The 21,402-nt window shown below is 41.1% G+C and overlaps 1 protein-coding gene across 1 annotated transcript in view; it reads right to left on the bottom strand.

The window, feature by feature from the left end:
* Positions 1 to 253: 253 nt before the first annotated feature.
* The window catches only part of LOC117534271 (voltage-dependent T-type calcium channel subunit alpha-1G-like), a gene marked incomplete at both ends in the record, with an annotated part of 79,026 nt that continues 57,877 nt past the window's right edge, over positions 254 to 21,402 (bottom strand). The window contains 3 exon segments of the mRNA XM_034198466.1: positions 254 to 384; positions 3,656 to 3,765; positions 7,913 to 8,064. Coding sequence (XP_034054357.1) covers positions 254 to 384; positions 3,656 to 3,765; positions 7,913 to 8,064 — 393 coding nt within the window.

The following is a 21,402-nucleotide window of genomic DNA, read 5'->3' as shown; positions in this document are numbered from 1 at the left end:
AGAATGTCCCGGTAATCGGTAATTGTAAGTCGCTTTGGATAAAAGCGTCAGCTAAATGAAATGTAATGTTAATGTTGTTTTGTTTGTTCGAGTGGTTTTTAATATGCTGGATCTTCAGTACTGTTGTCCGACGATTGTTGTTTGAAACGTGTGTCACAATGGATACGGTGTCTTTTAACTGCGAACCAAATCTACCTACGAGGACGAATGAAACCCCCTGAACCTAAAAGGGTTGAAGAGTTATTGTTCTCACCTCGTGCGATCCTCAGCACCCTCATGATGCGGATGATGGTCGGGTTGATGGGCAGAGTGTTTCCATCGATCTCCTCCAGAGTGATGCCCATGATGGACAGCAGCACGATGGCCAGATCCAGCTGGTTCCACCTACACACACACACACACACACACACACACACACACACACACACACACACACACACACACACACACACACACACACACACACACACACACACACACACACACACACACACACACACACACACACACACACACACACACACACACACACACACACACACACACACACACACACACACACACACACACACACACACACCACACACACACACACACACACACACACACACACACCACACACACACACACACACACACACACACACACACACACACACACACACACACACACACACACACACACACACACACACACACACACGTTTAATAATCTGACGACAAAAATAAAAACATTTGAAATTACAATTTGGAAGCCAGGACTCTTGAGAAAGCGAAGCCAATATGTTTAGAGAAGTTAATTACCTAAAGAACGTAACAAAGCATGAGGAATACATTGCCAAAATCCACTTAACGAATAGTTAGAGGCTTTTATGCTACGAGAAATATCGATCCCACATTTAGCAGAGGTTAGCTTAGCTTAGCATACAGCCTGGAAACAGGTAGGAGATGCTAGCCAGGGTCTTTCAAAGGTAACTAGCGATTTCACGGTGACAAGATACGTGTTAAGTAGCTGTTCCCATTGTTTTCTAACTGTATGCTAAGCTAAGCTAATTATCTACCTCCTAAGGTCCTATGTTGGTGGTGTCGATCTTCCAACCTAAGAACTGTATTTCACATTTGAAACTGTTTCCTTGAGAATGTGCAATAGTTTTGGAGAATGATCTATTCTTGTAACTGTTTTGGTTTAGATTTAAGACTTTTGTCATAAATGGAAGAATGAACCTTTTACATGTCAGTGAATCCTTTTAAAACTCCCCATACTTGCTGAGCCAGAGGAACTAACAGAAGATTATCTATGACTCAATGTTGAACCATGCAGACACTAGAAGAGCTGCAGGAGAGGTTTGATAACGTCTTCATGGACATCTCCAAACGTTCTTTCTGCCGTGTCACTACATTGCAATAACAATGCCCAAATTGCAAGCTCCTTTACTGCAGTGCTTTGTAGAGGAGCGAACAAAAGCATTGTTTCTACAGCCTTTCGACACACAGTTAACTAATCACATACACGTCACATTGAGTGTTCCCGTGTTATAAGGCTGATGAAGCTGCAATGCTATCACTTAGTATTTCATAACCATCAGGATACACTCTTTTCCAGGTACTGAGATCTGAGCAATCTCATTTGTTGGAACCAAATCTTATTTTCCAACGCCCCGGACAATAAATAAATACAGCTGAACAAAATGTTTGGAACAAAAGGAGAGAATAAAAAAAGCTCATTGGAGATATGATCAGATTTGTCCAGAGTTGATCCCTTACATCTTCATTCAGATACTCAAAGTGTGTGCATCAACACAACCGACAACCCAATGAGGTATTTCAATTAGTCCGGAGAGTCTTTGGCTAATGTTGTGTTTTTGTGTAATATCAAAATTGACCGCTGCCAAATGCAAAAAAGGATAATCTGGCACTGAGAGCGGACATCATGGAGCCCTTGGTGGTCAGCGAAATGGTCCAAAAACATGATGTGTGTGTGTGTGTTGCTGATGTGTGTGTGGTGGTATACAGTTGTTGTGATTGTGGTGTGGTTATCAGCGGGAAGCCAGGGATTTCAAAGCTATGAAATCATGTGAGGCGGCGTGTTTTATGGGGGTTTAACGAGGCCGTCTGTATTCATACGAGCCTTTCTGAGAAACCATCCGAGAGAGAAAGATGATTTAAGCTCTCCCAACGATAACTCACATTTTCCACATGACTCAGAGGTTAGAGTAGGTACCTTTTAATCCCTTTTTACGTTTAGGAGGTAAATGGTTATTCGAAAATGTCCGTCTCTGCCTGCCTTATGTATCACCTTTAATTTAACTCACATTTTTTTTAGTGTTTTCAAATTTTTCTATTAGTATTTATATTAGGGCTGTCAGTCGATTCAAATAGTTAATCGCGATTAATCGCAAATTAATCGCACATTTTTTATCTGTTCTAAATGTACCTTAGAGGAATATTTTTCAAGTTTGTAATACTCTTATCAACATATGAGTGGACAAATATGCTTTATGCTAATGTTTATTATCATTTGAACAATGACAAATATTCTCATGAATATCAACAACCTGTGTGTGTGTGTGTGTGTGTGTGTGTGTGTGTGTGTGTGTGTGTGTGTGTGTGTGGGATGGATCGTTGGAGCTATGTGCAACTCAAGGCATATGCTCGAACGGGAGCTGCCTGGACGCTGCAATCATGTTGCGCACTATCCGTTGCTGAGTGTGCTGACTTTTCGTACAATGTCCCACTGTCTGGCTTCCTGCATAAAGTCAAGTGCTCGGCGCAGTTGTGGCGAAATGTCGCTCCTCTGTTTTCATTGAAACAGCTCCTTAGATCCGTTAGCGCAGCTAGCTAGCACCAGATGCTAACAACAACAATGCACGTAAGGTCTCTCTCTCGCTCGGGCCACACATACACACACCCTCCCGGTCCTCCAGATGGCCAGTCGGTGCCTGCCGGTGAGCGTGGAAGTGTGGTCTGCTACAAGCGGGCGACAGGAGCGGGGCTGTCAGCATCAGCTTGTAGATGGTATTTTAAACTCGATGCGCTCTGAAACTACGGGGCGGCCGAGGACAAAAAATACACATGCGTTAAAATAATTAGTGGCGTTATTAACGCGTTAACTTGACAGCCCTAATTTATATATACTTTTTCTTTTTAAGGTACATGATAAGGCATGTTTTTTCTGAATTATACTGTATGTAAAAAATAAGTTTGTAATTGAAGAAAGTACATGTATGGACAACCTCCTAGATCAGTGTTTCTCAAACTTTTTCACACCAAGGATAACCAATAAAAAAACACTCGCGGACCACCTAACTCCACAAATATCCAAAATCACATCGTTTTTCTAGAACAGATTACAAATCGCCTGAAAATGGTACAAACAAGTGGCAACATGTGTGATGAAGGTGTTGTGCGGGGCTATATCATGCAATCGAAAGTGAAACTTAACCTCGCTCCATTGTGGAGATATTCCCGCGAGACTGCGGGAAAGTTCAAATTAATTAATTTCAAATGTGAAATGTTACCAATATCCTCACGGACCACTAGGGGGCGCTCACATCCCACCAGTGGTCCGCGGACCACACTTTGAGAAGCACTGGTCTCGATCAATAAATAATACAACAAAAACGTAAAAGGATCGTGGCAGTAATTGAAATACTCACTTGTCTTTAAAGAAGCGTCTGAACCCAAACGCCACCAGCTTGAAGACGGCTTCCAGAACGAAGATGAGGGTGAAGATGTAGTTACAGATCGTCAGCGCCTGCTCCAACTCCTGAGGAACGGACAGGGATACAAATATGAAAGATTAAGCATCCCTTTTAAAGTCAGTACACCCAGCATTACACTTCCTGTTGTCTGAGCAGAGTTTCATTGCCACTCGTTTAATGAAATGTGCTGAAACTGCTCTGTAAAACAACCTCTCCCTCATTCTCCATGAAAAGGCCGTTCGGTCTGTTTTAGCCTGCGGGAGAATTCAGTGTCTGCAGGTCAAACGTGACCTTTAGTGACCTTGTTTGCAATCCCTTGTCTTTTATGCTGCTGCAACGCAAACATTTCCCAAATTGGGATCAATACAGTACTTTTATCTTAAATAACCTTCAGTTTCAAACATAGATAGTTTATAGAGATGGAAAACATGGCTATAACCCAAAAGTGAAGAATATTCCTGCTGGTGAATAACTCCATGTTAGCAGACGGGTCGAATATAATGTCAAAAACATTTCTCCAATAGGTAGTTTCTGCCATTTTAGGTAGTTCTTATCACATAATGTAAGTTCAAGTGTTCATTTTTCGAAAAAGCTTGGTTTATTTAGTTATTTAATACTATAACAAGGAGATCAGACGTCACATAGCTTTAGGAATTGAACCTAGAGTTGTAAGGGATATGAGTTTTTCCTTTAACTTTCCATCACCTTGATTGTCTGTTATACAAACTAACTGCACTTAAAGGTAGGGTGGGTCATTTTGGAGAAAGCAGCTCGAGTGCGCTAGAATTTGAAAATACACAGCCGGAACAAATCTGCCACTTCCTCTCAGAGCCCCTCCTCCAACACACACGGACGCGCACATGACCAATGAGGGCACGAGGTAAGTGTGTGCCCAGATGGAAGGCTGACAGGCAGGTAGGCCATCCAGTTACTTTAGCCGGCTCAGATGATTGGTCGTGCTTTTTACAGAACTACGGCTTCCACAGATGATATTTCTTTATGTATTTATTGTCAAAGCACTTCAGATATTCATTGCTGTCGGGATGTTCAGAGCATTCCATCGAATATAACAACAAGAGTATCTCGAGCCGGTTTCTCAAACTTACCTACCCCACCTTTAATGATCTTTTTATGCAGTATATGGTTAGTACATTCACTTCTGAGAGTCTTGCCACCAAATGGCAAGATGGCGGCAAGTGTATTCTAGATATGTCGGCTTCATTTCGTGCAGGGGTAATATTTGGAGCATCTTCATATACTCTACAGTCTTAAGTAAAAACAAACGTTCTTTTCTTACCCAGGATAATTGGACTATACTTCCTATTTAAACACCCCTACTGGTTACCAATGGACCCCACTGGTATCTTTCATGCCCAATTACATTTGCCTTAAAACCCCTCATAGTAATCTTAAATATTCTTCCTCTGGTTCCTCTCTCTTCTATGCTGTGTTTTGTTTGACTCTCTTTGAATTGTGTTACTGTCTCTCCTTCTACCTCGCTCAGCCATCTTTTGTTTTACATCCTTCCTCAGCAGGTGGCCAACAATATGTTGAAGCCATTGAAAAATATTTTGAAACTGAGTGCAAGACAAATCCCAGTTGGAACAGCTGCCAGGTGGCGATTAACATATGGGCAAAGTATCCATAGCAGACCTCAGTGTGGATTCAAGAGATTATATGAACCGTTGAGTTCACTCGATGGGCAGATTTTGTGGTACCCCAGATAACCTTAAATTCAGTTTGAAGCACTATGGTTCCCCGTCTTTTATGGACTGTATAATTGCCTCGTAGCCATTGTTTCAACCTCCCTTTTATGATCCACCACTGCCTTTCTTAGAATACTTTTCCAATTCTCATATTATTTTATCTCTTTTTCCGCTGAACTGATTATTTTCTCACCCTTGTTTCCAGAACTGGTCAAGGTGTTGGAAAGGTTTATTTTTATTATCATTGGCACAGCTTGTAAACCGGAGACTATGTGAAGCAATAAACCTGTTGTTCCAGGAAGATATAAATTAATATTACAATGACGTTTAGTTTTAAAGACCGAATATTCTGTGCTAATGATGAAACACATTCTCAGTACCAACATCTCAAATACATATGCTTGGTCTCAGGCCAGATGAGGTCATGAAGTCATTTCAAAAACAAAATCCAATGGAAAAACCCCATTGGTTTTCAGTAGTGGGAACCTTTGCCAAGCTAATATCCGCGTTACAAGAATATATCATGTAAACTTCTGTAAACCCTCTTCTTCATGTCTCTTCTACATCAACATGTGTCCCCTGTTCTTCATGTCTCTTCTACATCAACATGTGTCCCCTCTTCTTCATGTCTCTTCTACATCAACATGTGTCCCCTCTTCTTCATGTCTCTTCTACATCAACATGTGTCCCCTCTTCTTCATGTCTCTTCTACATCAACATGTGTCCCCTCTTCTTCATGTCTCTTCTACATCAACATGTGTCCCCTCTTCTTCATGTTTCTTCTACATCAACATGTGTCCCCTCTTCTTCATGTCTCTTCTACATCAACATGTGTCCCCTCTTCTTCATGCCTCTTCTACATCACCATGTGTCCCCTCTTCTTCATGTCTCTTCTACATCAACATGTGTCCCCTCTTCTTCATGTCTCTTCTACATCAACATGTGTCCCCTCTTCTTCATGTCTCTTCTACATCACCATGTGTCCCCTCTTCTTCATGTCTCTTCTACATCAACATGTGTCCCCTCTTCTTCATGTCTCTTCTACATCAACATGTGTCCCCTCTTCTTCATGTCTCTTCTACATCAACATGTGTCCCCTCTTCTTCATGTCTCTTCTACATCAACATGTGTCCCCTCTTCTTCATGTCTCTTCTACATCAACATGTGTCCCCTCTTCTTCATGCCTCTTCTACATCAACATGTGTCCCCCTCTTCTTCATGTCTCTTCTACATCAACATGTGTCCCCTCTTCTTCATGTCTCTTCTACATCAACATGTGTCCCCTCTTCTTCATGTCTCTTCTACATCAACATGTGTCCCCTCTTCTTCATGTATCTTCTACATCAACATGTGTCCCCTCTTCTTCATGTCTCCTCTACATCAACATGTGTCCCCTCTTCTTCATGCCTCTTCTACATCAACATGTGTCCCCTCTTCTTCATGTCTCTTCTACATCAGCATGTGTCCCCTCTTCTTCATGTCTCTTCTACATCAACATGTGTCCCCTCTTCTTCATGTCTCTTCTACATCAACATGTGTCCCCTCTTCTTCATGTCTCTTCTACATCAACATGTGTCCCCTCTTCTTCATGTCTCTTTTACATCAACACGTGTCCCCTCTTCTCCATGTCTCTTCTACATCAACATGTGTCCCCTCTTCTTCATGTCTCTCCTACATCAACATGTGTCCCCTCTTCTTCATGTCTCTTCTACATCAACATGTGTCCCCTCTTCTTCATGTCTCTTCTACATCAACATGTGTCCCCTCTTCTTCATGTCTCTTCTACATCAACATGTGTCCCCTCTTCTTCATGTCTCTTCTACATCAACATGTGTCCCCTCTTCTTCATGTCTCTTCTACATCAACATGTGTCCCCTCTTCTTCATGTCTCTTCTACATCAACATGTGTCCCCTCTTCTTTCATGTCTCCTCTACATCAACATGTGTCCCCCTCTTCTTCATGTCTCTTCTACATCAACATGTGTCCCCTCTTCTTCATGTCTCTTCTACATCAACATGTGTCTCCTCTGTGGAAAGAGACTCTGAAAGTCTCAGGAACAAAGATTCTCTCTCTTTTTGATCCATTTCTATAAAAACCTGTCTGAAAATGAGCTGATCAGATTTGGTCCACTTTATGATGTCATAACGATGTGTTGTCTTGTGTAACCATTAGCCAATCAGCAACCAAGGTAACCCCCCCCCCCCCCCCCTTATCACCTGAACCTCCTCCTAGAGCACCATTGAGTTCTTTGTAACCAAATGTCTCTCAGAGGGGCGTGGGGAGGGGCTCCTTATTTTCATCTAAAGTAACAGACAGAGAATCAGCACTTTGGAACAGGGCTGAAACAGAGGGGATTATGGGTAATGCTGCAATGATGTGTTTGGTGTTTCAGCCAATCAGAGACAGGCTCTGGATATATCTGAGACCTGTGATATATTGATGATAAACAGTATAATAGGAGACCTTTAAAGCAAAGAGACCCCATAATAACCCCCATCCTCTGACCTTGGGCTGCTGGTAGTGCTCCATAGACATGGTGATGACGTTCAGGCCGATGATGATGCTGATGAAGAGGTCCAGGTAGGTGCTGGTACACAGCTTGTGGATGAGCAGGCGAGTGGGGGAGTAATCTGAGTAGTAAGGCTTACTCTGAGCTTCTGTTGGAAGTGGGATATAGTGGGGGGGAAGAGGTGAAGGTAGCGGGGGTAAGAGGAGGAGGAGGATGAGGGGGAGGTGGCGTTCAACAAATGAGATAGGACGTAATACACTGGGAAACGTTACAGTAGAATTGCGGTGTTGAAGACTCCGAAGCTGCTTTCAAAACAAGAAGGTTAGTGAAACATAACTCCTGTCACTCAAGATGGCGGACTCACATTAAGAGATAAGTACAGAGAGATGTGAGGAGACGGAGGGAGGCGGAGCAGATAACGGAGAGAGAGAAAAAGAGACTCCAGCCAGGTCAGATTGTTTCATTCAATTGAAGTCAGTTAGTCAAACAAACCCTGTATCATAAGCATTGTGCCTTTCCTACCTCACCCCTTCATCCCTTCCTCTTCTTACCTCATCTTTACACACATCCCTTCATTCCTTCCTTCATCCCTCCCTACTTCCCTTCTTACATCTAGCAATGCCTTCCTCCCTTCCTTGCTACATTCCTTAATCCCTTCTTCGCTACATCCAATTATTCATTCATCCTTCCCTTCCTACATCTAGCAATTCCCTCATCTCTTCCTTCCTACCTTCATTTGACCCGTCATCTCTCCCTCCTTACTTCCCTTCCTACATCTAGCAATGCCTTCATCCCTTCCTTCCTACATTCCTTAAACCATTCATCCTTTCACTCAATCACCTCCTAAATCCCTTCCTCCCTACCTCCCCTTCCATCTATCACTGCAAACCTCCTTCCCTAAATAATTTGACCCTCTCTTCCTTCCTCCCTACACCCCTTTGACCCTTCATCCCTCCATCCCTATTCCTTCCCTACATCCTATAATTAATTCATCCTTCCCTTCCTACATTCAGCAATTCCTTCATCCCTTAAAACATTCACCCATCTAACACAGCTTACCTTCCTTCCTTACTCCCCTTTGACCCTCCCTTCCTTCCTACAGTCCTTCATCCGTTCATCCATCCTTCCCTATCCCTTCACCCCTTCTTCCTAGGCCTCTTCCTGACAGATACCCTCCCCCATCCTCATGCACCCCCTACACTAATTACCTCCAGTAATTAAGTCTTGAATTGACATATTGTTGTGGCACACACCTTGTTAGTGACCTCTACTCTGAGAGAGGACGTTTGCAGGTAACAAGGATTGCCCGATAAGTGTGTAAGTGTGTGGAAACGATATTCGGCCATCTCTCCTCTCTCTATAATCATTACCTGCCTCCCTTTATCTCTTCCACTCCTCTCAGGAAAAAAGATCACATCACAGGAGAAACCTTTTCTCACACTCATCCATCACTTCCATCCAGAGAGGAGGGACAGATGGATGGATAGGGAGTGAGGACGAGGGAGAGAGAGGACGCTCACTCACTCCACCAGTGAAGGAGAGGCTGGAGGTCCCACGGGGGAAATGCAGCCGGTCCTTTTGGGCGTTTCCACCAATCCCAATCTGCCCAATTAGCCCAGGTGTGCTGTGCTGGAAACACTCCCATGAGAGTGCATGTGTGTGTCTGGAGTTTTCCCAATAGAGGCGGGAAAACCCTCATAGATCAGGGAATAGGTGAGGAGAGAAGAGTACACACAATCCACTGACTGAATAACTTTCCTTCCCTATTTTAAATGGGGCGAAACCTGCGAGCTAGTTCAGGCAGTCAACTCGAGCACCAACATTAACACGTGACGCGCCTCGACCAACCAAACACATTCTCCTAAACATGCCGCTCTATTTAAGCTGCCAGGTCTTCCTGCCTCTGCCTCGCTCATGCTGCTGCTGCTACGTTCACTTGCTACTGCTACGTTCATGTTGCTACTGCTACGTTCATGTTGCTACCGCTACGTTCTGCCGCTACGTTCATGTTGCTGCCGCTACGTTCATGTTGCTACCGCTACGTTCATGTTGCTGCCGCTACGTTCATGTTGCTGCCGCTACGTTCATGTTGCTGCCGCTACGTTCATGTTGCTGCCGCTACGTTCATGTTGCTACCGCTACGTTCATGTTGCTGCCGCTACGTTCATGTTGCTACCGCTACGTTCATGCTGCTACCGCTACGTTCATGTTGCTGCCGCTACGTTCATGTTGCTACCGCTACGTTCATGTTGCTACCGCTACGTTCATGCTGCTACCGCTACGTTCATGTTGCTGCCGCTACGTTCATGTTGCTACCGCTACGTTCACTTGCTACCGCTACGTTCATGTTGCTACTGCTACGTTCATGTTGCTGCCGCTACGTTCATGTTGCTGCCGCTACGTTCATGTTGCTACTGCTACGTTCATGTTGCTACCGCTACGTTCATGTTGCTGCTGCTACGTTCATGTTGCTACTGCTACGTTCATGTTGCTACCGCTACGTTCATGTTGCTGCTGCTACGTTCATGTTGCTACCGCTACGTTCATGTTGCTACTGCTACGTTCATGTTGCTGCCGCTACGTTCATGTTGCTGCCGCTACGTTCATGTTGCTGCTGCTACGTTCATGTTGCTGCTGCTCGTCTGCCCCAGCTTCCACCTGTAGGCTAGGGGATAGTTATCTAATCATCACTCAATGTTCTTTGTAATCTGTGGAGTGATGAGGCCCGAGCCTAGACGCCAAACTCAAACTATATGCTGCTTATAATAAACATATTCAGTTGTCTGACTGAAATATGTTTCTGCATTTCTTGGGGATTGAAATTGAGCTCTTGCATTAAACCCTATCGCAGACTTACTACAGTATTTAGTTTGTTGTTTAACTGATGCATCTGCTGCCGTGTTATCATTCCCCAAAAAAAGAAAAAGCACCTTTATGAATAATGGATCCCCTCTCTTTGCTCACCAGTCACCGATAGGCCGTATCGACATGACCTGCGATTGATGTCCTCCTAAAACAGTTTAGCCATGATAAATTATGATGTGTTAAAATACCAATAGGAAAGACTGTCTAGTTTGGATTCTTGTGCTTCCGCTTAAACAAGGAATCACAGATTTTGAACATATAAAGCAGGGGGGTCAAACTCAAGGCCCGGGGGCCAAATCCGGCCCGCGAGTTCATTTAATGCGGCCCCACAAGAGCTTGCAAATAATATAATATGTTTATTATACGGTTAGATGACGATTTACAGAAGCACGTTGTACATAAACTACATGTCCCAGAATGCATCTCAAATTAGACTTTTTTTCTCAAAATGTGCCCTTTTCCCAGAATTTGACTATTTTTTTTAAATGTTACTTTTTTTAAATATCACTTCCTTTTTTTTTTTAAATGTCACTTCCTGTTTTTTACTTTTTTTCCAGCTTTTCTTTTTAAATCATTTTGTGACATCCTCACTGAAGATAATTGCAATTATTAGCTCCAGACTTCTGCTTTCAGACGTAGTTAATTATGAAGTTGTTACCCTATCAGATAATAATCCAATGCAGAGGCAACAATGTAAAATAATACATTATTTTATATATATATTTATATATAAGTTACAACCGGCCCTTTGAGTGCAGCCATTATGCTGATGTGGCCCGTGATTAAATTGAGTGTGACCCCCTGATATAAAGGGTGGGTGCCCAATACTTTTTGGGGAGTATATCATTTATGGTTTGACATTATGATTGTTTATTCTTTAGATATATATTTTCTACTGACGATATGTCTATATTTGTTGTATTTTACTTAATGTTGTAGATTTTTAAACCAACTTGCCTTGTTTACATGCTGCTGTAACTAAACTATTTCCCAATTAGCGATCAATTAAGTATATCTGATCTAATCTTATCTAATTCAAAAGCTACATTGTGTGTAATGTACCTTTCCCATCGGTTAATCCTGTAATATTCACCAACGGACTCCTCTGAGTTTCTACTTTACATAGTGATACCCGTCTTACTAAGTTATATTTCCTTCATATTTGCTGTTTGTCATTGAAACTCATGAAAATGTTGATCTATGAGCTGCTGTAAGTGAAACTACTGTGCAGAAAGTTCAATCTGAATCCAATAACAGCATTGTTATTAAGTTAAGATTGTTTCATAATCAGTTATTGAAGTAACTTTAGGAAAAAAGACCCGTGAATGAGCAAGAACTGACGATGTTTGGCAGAGTCCTGCACCGAGCTTCACATTAATTATTCTACGATTGTTTTCAGGTCCTCTTTGCTGAAAGCTAATCCTACGCCTGCTGGTAATTATTGATATTGACAACAGGGGGGTTGAACCTGAATACTGGAGGTAACATCTGAACCACAGGAGAACCTCTGCTGGAGTTTGACTGCTGCTGAGATGTGCGTGCCACAAAGTGAAAGATAATGTGGCTTCTGGAGTCTGACTTTTCAAACAAATGCACTCAGACGAGATGACACCTGTGTTCCCCTTCGCTGCAGAAACACTTTCTCATCATGTCAGCTGCTTTTCTTATTGACAAGGCTTTTACTTTTTCACCATATGGCCCATGGAGAAGACAGTGATAAAGCAGCTTTAAAGCACCTTTGGGTACGTCTGGGCAGATGTCTTTGAATTAGGGCAGTAAGGTGCAACCCATGTGGGATGCACCATGTTCTCTGGGAGTTCCTATTTACGAGACCCTCTATCATCTCTGGATGAGCCCACATTAGTTTCACTCTGTTCTACTTACTGTCTGCAGGTGCACAGATAACACTAGTCCCTTTGTTTCCCCTCATTCATCTTCCAGAGGCCACAATATTATTATGTTGCTGCTTTGTTTTAGTAGATCAAGTCATATCTTACACTGCGATTTCTAGTCTTGTTTGTTATACCTGTCTTAGTCTATTGTTTATGATTTGTTGTTGTTTTCTTTGCATTGTTTGTGTTCTGATTTTACGTAAAGCGTCTTTGAACATTAGGAAAAGCGCTATAAAAACCCCATGTATTATTATTGTTATTATAATAAGACCCCAGGAAGTGCGCCAGCTAATTTTGGAGTGGCCAAACGGCGGTACTACAACTTATGTGTCAGTCCGTGACTTCATTGGGCCCAAAAAGTATTTTTCACATTGACTTACATTGGGAAATAGGCATCTGTAAATCAGCGGTTTTTGTTTTTGTTGCTAAAACAACTACCCAGTATGAAAAGGAAAATGCAACTGAACGCTGCATCCAGTTCTCTTCATACATCCATGAGTTTAGCTTGTTTTAGGGGCCACAATATTATTATTTTGCTGCTTTGTTTTAGTAGATCAAGTCATATCTTACATCAGTGTGATTTTTAGTCTTCTGTTTTTATACCTGTCTGTCTATTTTAGCCAAGACTACTATTTGTGTTATTTGTGTTCTGATTTTAGGTAAAGCGTCTTTGAGCATTAGGAAAAGCGCTATAAAAACCCCATTTATTATTATTATTATTATAAGACCCCAGGAAGTGCGCCAGCAAATTGTGGAGTGGCCAAATGGAGGTACTACAACTTATGTGTCAGTCCGTGACTTCATTGGGCCCAAAAAGTATTTTTCACATTGACGTACATCGGGAAATAGGCGACTGTAAATCAGCGTTTTTTGTTGTTCTTGATAAAACAACTACCCAGTATGAACAGGAACATTTAACTTAACGCTGTATCCAGTTCTCTTCATACATCCATGAGTTTAGCTTGTTTTAATTGGACGTCTCTTGGCTTTTTAAAGTCTTAATATTATTTATTTTTTGTGAAGCACTTTGAATTGCCTTGCTGATTAAATGACCTTGCCTTAATACGTTCTACTTTTTCCCTTAGAACGGTATATGCTCTCCTATATCCACTCTCTGACAGTGGACCCCAGAGTTGAATACATTACATGATAACTGGGGTGAGACCGGTTCACTTCCTCCCTAAAGAAGTCATTTGAGGAAGTAAGTGAGCATTGCACTCAGTTTTCTGGACGGGGCAACGAGGGCGAAACCGAACAAGACGTTGGGGAATAAGGAGAATAAATGGAAATAAAGAGCGAGTCAGAAAACTTTTGTCTAAAACTAAACTATTCTCTAGAGAGGAATGAAGCGAGGGAAGGAAAGGTGACAGTTTAGGAAGCTGAATTACTCCACTCTCCTGTACTGAAATATATTTAGTAGAATAAGGAAATACATATATGTTTTCTTCTTCACTGAAGTGGCAGCGTCCTCTCCCCTTCCCCATATTTCACACCAATTCTGTTGACACTTATAAGACCCTCCAGGACAATCTTCTCATGGGGACGTAGATCTCATATTCATTAACTGCACTTCTCACAATTTCTAAGTATGTATTTGTTTTGGTTCGTGACCCAATTGGAATACATGTTGTCTGATGTCCACTGGATCTCGCTGCATGGTTATGGTTATTTTTAGGATGAATACGTTTGCATTTCTGAAGCAGGGAATTCACTTCTGAGTGTAAATAAATGTATATCTGATGATGTATTTCATTTGTTTCTGGGGTTTTGTTAAAAGCAAGGCTTACATTTCCTGTAACAATATCGTTATTTTGAAAGGACATTAATGTACCTGTGTAATGTTTAACAGCCAAATCACAATACCTCGTTTCATTTACATGTTTTTCTGCTTCTGTTAACAAAACGAGTATGAAATTGTGATTCTAACACCACTCATAAATACCACACATCAACCAGCAGTCGTTCACACGCTCCTGCACTGCGTTGCTAATAAAATCATTATTTGTATAATTATCATAAAGTCACTGACATTTAAAATGAGTGATTACAGGAGGCGGAAAAGGGTGTTTTCTTAATGCCAAACATCCCCCTTCACTGTGGAGGTTTATTATTATTCTGTGAGACAAGCTTGAAATGAAAACGTAAATTAAAGTATTAAAATACTGAATTTACACAAATAGGCTTGACTATTTAAAAGAATCGGTCGTGAGGTAGAGCAATTATTTAACAGAGTAAAGCAAAGCTAGGGTTAAATGAACTGCTAACCAACGATGTAAGAGTTCTCCTTTACTTAACCCTTAGATGCATAAGTGGGTCTTTTTGGACCCGGTGAGGTGGTTTTCTTGAAGTAACTTTGTAATTACATTTTTTTATCATTTCATATTCCAGCTATTCCTCAAAAAACATGTTTTGGATATCAAGCCATTCAAATGTTTAATTTACATTTTAAGAAATTGTAGTTTTTGTATTTCTACCCCAAGCTTCCATAAGTGGGTCAACAGTGACCCGCATGCATTTTCTATGGAATCCTATGAGAAAACGTTTTTTTTTCAATATGTACAAAAAATGTCTAAAATTATAAATAGTGAAAAATTAAATATAAAATATTTCTAGTGTGAACCAAAATATAATACTAAATATTATACAAATGGCATAAAAACACATATTATTCTAATACGGGTCCTTTTTAAACCCACTTATGGAAGAGTGTAGGGTCCAGCCACTCGGGCATCTAAGGGTTAAGTAAAAACTAGATATCCTATGGTCCTAAAATACTGTACTTTTACAAGTAAACGTTGATTATTCATTAGAAGTGGAGTTTTATCAGCTACTGTAAATGTACTTAAGGTGAAAGTACCCAGTGTGCAGAAAGGCTCTGTTAACAGTTATATTATTAATTAATTACTATATTATTTAGTTTATGAATAACAAATGCATGTAAGAGCATTTTAATGTTGAAGTTAAGTTGGAGCTACTTTTAGATATTTTGTGAAATACTATGTTACTAGCGCTAACTGCAAACAGAGTCCAGAGATGTATCAGCAAGATGTACATAAAGCATCAGAATTCAATTGAGTGTACTTAGTATGCAGAATTGACTTATTTGACCTAATTATGTTAAAAGAGAATACTATATTATTTGGTTCATCACTAACACAAACATGTAGGAGCTTTTTAATGTTGAATTTGTCGAAGTGGAGCTTTTGATTTTCTTGTGCATTTATATTGAAAAAAAGTTATTTTTGCCTCCAAAATGTGCTGGAGTTGAGATATATGAAGCATCAAATGGAAATACTCAAGAACGTCAGTACTTGAGTAAATGTACTTAGTTGTATTCCACCACTGACTGCTAATGTCAAGCGTCCTTGGGTCTCTTGAAAGGCGCTATAAAAATTGAAATTATTATTAATGTGTATTTTATAGCACAAATCAATGATTTAATTTGGACAGTAATCTCCATAGCAACTGGAACGCAGCCGCTTGATCCCGTGGACATCAGGTTTAATGTGAACTTCATTACTTTCCTGACTACAATAAGATCTAAACCCCCGTTGAAAATCTGCCTGTGGTCCAACAGACAAGAAGAAGGAAACATTGGTTAGAAAAAACAGAAAGAAATCCCTGTCCAAAAACAACCCCAAGGTCCTTCTTCCTCTCGTTTAAAGCCTCCAGCGTACTCACCTTGCTCCTCGTGGACACGTTGGCTCACCTTTAGCTAAGGATGCAGCCTGGGAGTTGCTTTTGGACGCAGCCACGCTCAAAAACATAATCCATACATTTCCGAGGCGGTCTTTGTTGGGAAATACAGACACAGTAAGGGTCCTTTGTCAGCACAGTACAGCTCTGAGGATGTACTGTGGCACGTTGGGTTGGATGTGTAGAGATGTGTGTGATGAGGTGTCTACGGTTCGTCAGTGGAGAGGAGGTTACATCTCAGAACAGACTTATGATCATGATGGTAGAGAAGGAGGTTTTCTGCTTTAAAAGGTGATCGTTTGTCACCATGCAGATTTAGTTGCTACCAACCACTTTAATACAGATTTAAGTTGACCATAGAAGTTAGATGGGCACATGTTTACTGACTGAATGTATAGTACATCCCTTACAGGTGTAAGATCTTCTGTCCTCCATCAGGGGTTGTTTTATGGTGGGTTATGAAGTATGGGAGTTTGGGTTAATGTAGAGAACTGGGTTTTCTCTCTAGGTGATTTAAGTTGCGTTTAAAGGTTAGATGGAAACATGTTTATTCCGAGTGTATAGTAAAACATCCGTAACAGGTGTAAGATCTTCTGTCTTCGGCCATCAGGGGTTGTTTTATTGTGGGTTATGAAGTAAGGGATTTCGGGTTAGGAAGTTATTGTAGAGTCAATTTGAAGATGTGTGGAGATGTGTGAGGTGTCTACGGTACGTCAGTGGAGAGGAGGTTACATCTCAGAACAGACTTATGATCATGAGGTAGAGAAGTAGGTTTTCTGCTTTAAAAGGTGATTTAAGTTGCGTTTAAAGGTAAGATGGGCACATGTTTACGGACTGAATGTATAGTGATACATCCCTAACAGGTGTAAGATCTTCTGTCCTCCATCAGGAGGTATGGTGAGTGAGGAAGTAAGAGGCCTGAAAACACTTCATTGTGTACAAGCACCGGCAACTGGTTACATTATCTTGTAATATTTCTTTACTTTCTGATCGGCTAGAAGCTCCAAATAAAGTCACTCGTCGTATCTTTTTATTCATTTCCCAATTACTTACAGTATAAGCGCCAAACTCCAAATGCAAACAAAGATATGTAGTGAAGTTAGAGAAAATAACTCAGGGGGGCTTAGTTGAAATTAAAAGGAACAAACTATTAGGTATAGTTATCAGCAACCTCAACCTTTAGGTTAAGGCGTGGTCAAGTACATTTTATGGTTAGGAAATAATGTGTGGGTAGGATAATAGAACACGTCTAAAGTTAAGGAACAATACACTTTTTTGGGATAAGGGTTTGAGAAGAAATACCAAACAATTATGAATGAAAACTGGTTCGTCATATATTTGAGTAGATATAGAGACTATATTGAATCTTGGCTTATCTTAGATTTGAGGAGATATTGTGAATGTGGAAAATGGAGTGATTTAATGCGACATATTTCCATTTTTGATACAACTATTTCCGAGTCCTACTGCTATGACTTTGATGCGATTGGTTGTTGATGAGCTGCATGTCCTCTGAATGTCTCTGGGTGTTTCTATAAGTGACTGATGGATATTTGGGGATGGTTGGAGGGAGTGGATGAGATACGTTAGGATGCAGGATGATAAAAAGTATGGCGGTGTAGGAAGCAGGGCAAGGGCTGTAAAAGCAGCAGCAGTGCACTTTAAAGGATCTGGATGGGAATGAGTCAAATGTCACTTGTGGTGCAGTGGTTTGATGCGGTGGCTGCTTTTATGCCCCTGTCCTTCGAGGGGAGACTTGTAAACCTTGAGACTCAGTGTCTGCCAGGAAAACATTTATTTCATATCAAGGACGTTCAATTTTAACATCCAGCAAACACTGAGTCTAAAAACAAAACAATTATCAACATAAACAGTCACTGTGAAACAATAAGGTTTAACCACAGGAATATCAAACACAAGAGAGACACAGATACAGAGGAAACAGATACAAAACAATAAGAAAAGAGAAATTATTAGAACAGAGAGGAGTCCAGAAGAAACGAGGCAAAGAAATAAGAAAACATGACATAATTCAAAATGACAGGGCATGATAACGCACACACCACACACACACGCACACACACGCACACACACACACACACGCACACGCACACACACACAGTGCTGGTTCACATGGTAGACTGACACACCTCTTTCTGAGTCATACTTGAGCAGGATGGACCAATTGAAATGGGGACTGGATGGTGAAGGCAAGCGATTGGACGGCGTGAGTGGAGGCGGAGCAACAGGAAAACAGTGATGACGCTACACACCGATGGGAAGCTTTTCAACAGCGAAATGACAAAGTGTTTTACCCCTTTCTCCCTTTGTGGAATCCATGTTTATATCCAGAGAGAACATGATAGAGAAAGTCCCTGATAACTAAACACAAGAAGAAGAAGAAGTCCACCAAAGATGGATGCTTTTACACTGGAAAAAATGCTTCTCTAAAATCAAGTCTAATAATTTAAAAACAGTTAAGATTTGCTCGTTAAGATTTCTTGGTTGGGGTATTTAAATAAATGTGATCTTTAGCTGGGGAAACGTATTTGACACTATAAATTCCTAGAAACAAAATAAGCCAGAAATACTCAAAATGTTTCTGTTTTCTGATGTTGGTGATTTTGCAACAACAACGTATTTTTCTAACATCAAGTAAGATTGATTTCTTGAAACAAGTTGATCCTTTTTTTTCAAATGTTACTAATAAAAACCTTGCGACCTCCTCTGAGATACGACTCAAGATAAGATGTTTTCAAGAGTCTTTGACTTAATATACTTAAGATGCATAGTCTAAAAACAAGACCCTATAGCTAACTGCATTGTTCACTTCGAAGTTTGTCTTATATCAACTCGAAATTAATGTCTTAGCATATCTTGATTTCGACCATTCTTTTGTCCGTCTGTTCTACCCCTTCACGCAAGATTAACCCTCCTATTGTCTTCGTTTCCCCCCCCCTCACTTTGGTGTTCGCGGTCAAATTTGACCGGTCCTGTTTTAACTGTTATTACATTAACACAAAAACCATTAATCACCACCACATTTCATTTAACACCCTTTCAAACTGTACATGTTGTATCAGACTACTGGTATACATGAAACACTGCAGTAAATATACAAAGAATAGACACTGAACATGTATTGGTGTGCCAGGTGGGATCCATGTGGGGGGAGGGGCACATAAGAGCGGGAAATGTATCAAATTGTTCTGTGTGTGTGTATTTGTGTGTTTGTGCCAGGTGTGATTCACATGGGGAGATTGGGCACATAAGGGGGGGGGAAACATCTAGAGTATGTGTGTGTGTGTGTGTGTGTGTGTATGTGTGTGTGTGTGGCCTAGCATTACTATACTTGTGGGGACCTACATCTGTTTACATAGTCACGTGTGGGGACTCGCCTCCCTTATGGGGACACATTGGAGGTCCCCATGAGGGGAATCATTAATTTTAGGGTGAAGACTTGGTTAGGGTTAGGGTTAGGTTAAGGGTTAGGGTTAGGCATGTGTTGGTTATGGTTAAGGTTAGGATAAGTCTCCAGGAAATGCATGTAATGTCCCCTGAAGTGATGTATACATAGTATGTGTGTGTGTGTGTGTGTGTGTGTGTGTGTGTGTGTGTGGGTGTGTGTGTGTGTGTGTGTGTTTTATCTGATCCGGATGGTTACTAATTCCTTTTCTTACCATGGGTGTTACAAAGTTGACTAAATCATCCAAAACTCAATGAAAGTGGTGATCAGCAATTGTATATGTTCAAATGTCTCCTGTGAAGGATATCATGGAGCCTTAATGCAATCGAATGTAAAACAAAAAGGTTATGATTGATGAAAGTAGTAAATCGGTCAGATTTGACCCGAAGACAACAGGAGGGTTAAAGCAGTTACAAATGAAACCCTTTCAAAGTTATACATTCCACATGAAGTACTTAAGATACAACTTGTTGCTTATTTTACTCCATCAACTTCTCGTTTAGCACTAACCCAAGAACTGGACATATTATAGACTATGATTTTACAAATAAGTAGCTGACAAGTTCCTGTACCAACACAGAAACAGAGAATAAAGATCAAATAAAGAAGGAAGCATGTTATGTCTCTGTTTTCACTTCGAGTGCCACAACTTGGATTTTAACCGTCATATTCTTTTCTGTCCATTCAACCCATTAATGCACCGTTTTCCGATGAGCCTGAAAATCCTTTCAAGCTATAAACCACAAAATAAGTAGATGGAAATAAATCCATCAAACTATTTTCCCCACTGATAATCTAATACAATGAGAACCAAACATCGTTTAGACAAGTACCAACTTAGAGAAAGTCATCCATCAAAACAACTATCTTTTCGTGTCTGCAGGAAAACAGAAATGAGATAGTGGAAAAAGTGGCTTTTGCACACACTTCAATCTGCAGAAGTGGATTATTAACTCTCAGCAAACCACACGTCTTCATCGGCAGCTTGCTGGTTTTGGCGAGTCGCTGCAATACGTGTCCGACGGCACTATGATACTTTCTTTTCGAAACTAAACTGAAATATCTTGGCAACTATTCGATGGCTTGTTTTTAAATGTTGTACAGACATTCACTTAAAAGTCAATGACTGGTAAACATCAGCATGTGAGCATTTTGACATGCTATCTTTAGCTTCTAGCTCAGAAAAAGGCTAACGCTAAAGCCTAAAAGGACAGCTAGCATTTCTGTAGAGACTCTTAAGGCTTTTACACTATTTCATCAAGAAATCCTTTACAGTATACACAAAACAAACATCAATCCATACATATATCTGTATGGATCGATGTGTCTGTCCTGCCATGGATGCGAGGCCCCACCAGCACCCCCCCCCCCCCCGAAACGCGGCGCACCTACAGTGTAAGCGCACCACAGCTGTGCCGCTGCGAGGCTACACTAGCACCCCCCCCAGCGCGTCACAGTTTCTCCGCTGCGAGACGCTACTAGCACCCCCCCCGCCGCACCCCCAACTCAGACTGACTTCCCGCGTCCAGTGTCCTAAACACTTTAACACAAAACACTAGAAAATAAT

The sequence above is a fragment of the Gymnodraco acuticeps genome, unplaced genomic scaffold, assembly GCF_902827175.1.
Source record: "Gymnodraco acuticeps unplaced genomic scaffold, fGymAcu1.1, whole genome shotgun sequence".
Lineage (NCBI taxonomy): Eukaryota > Metazoa > Chordata > Actinopteri > Perciformes > Bathydraconidae > Gymnodraco > Gymnodraco acuticeps.
This window is presented reverse-complemented; position numbering and strand designations above follow the sequence as displayed.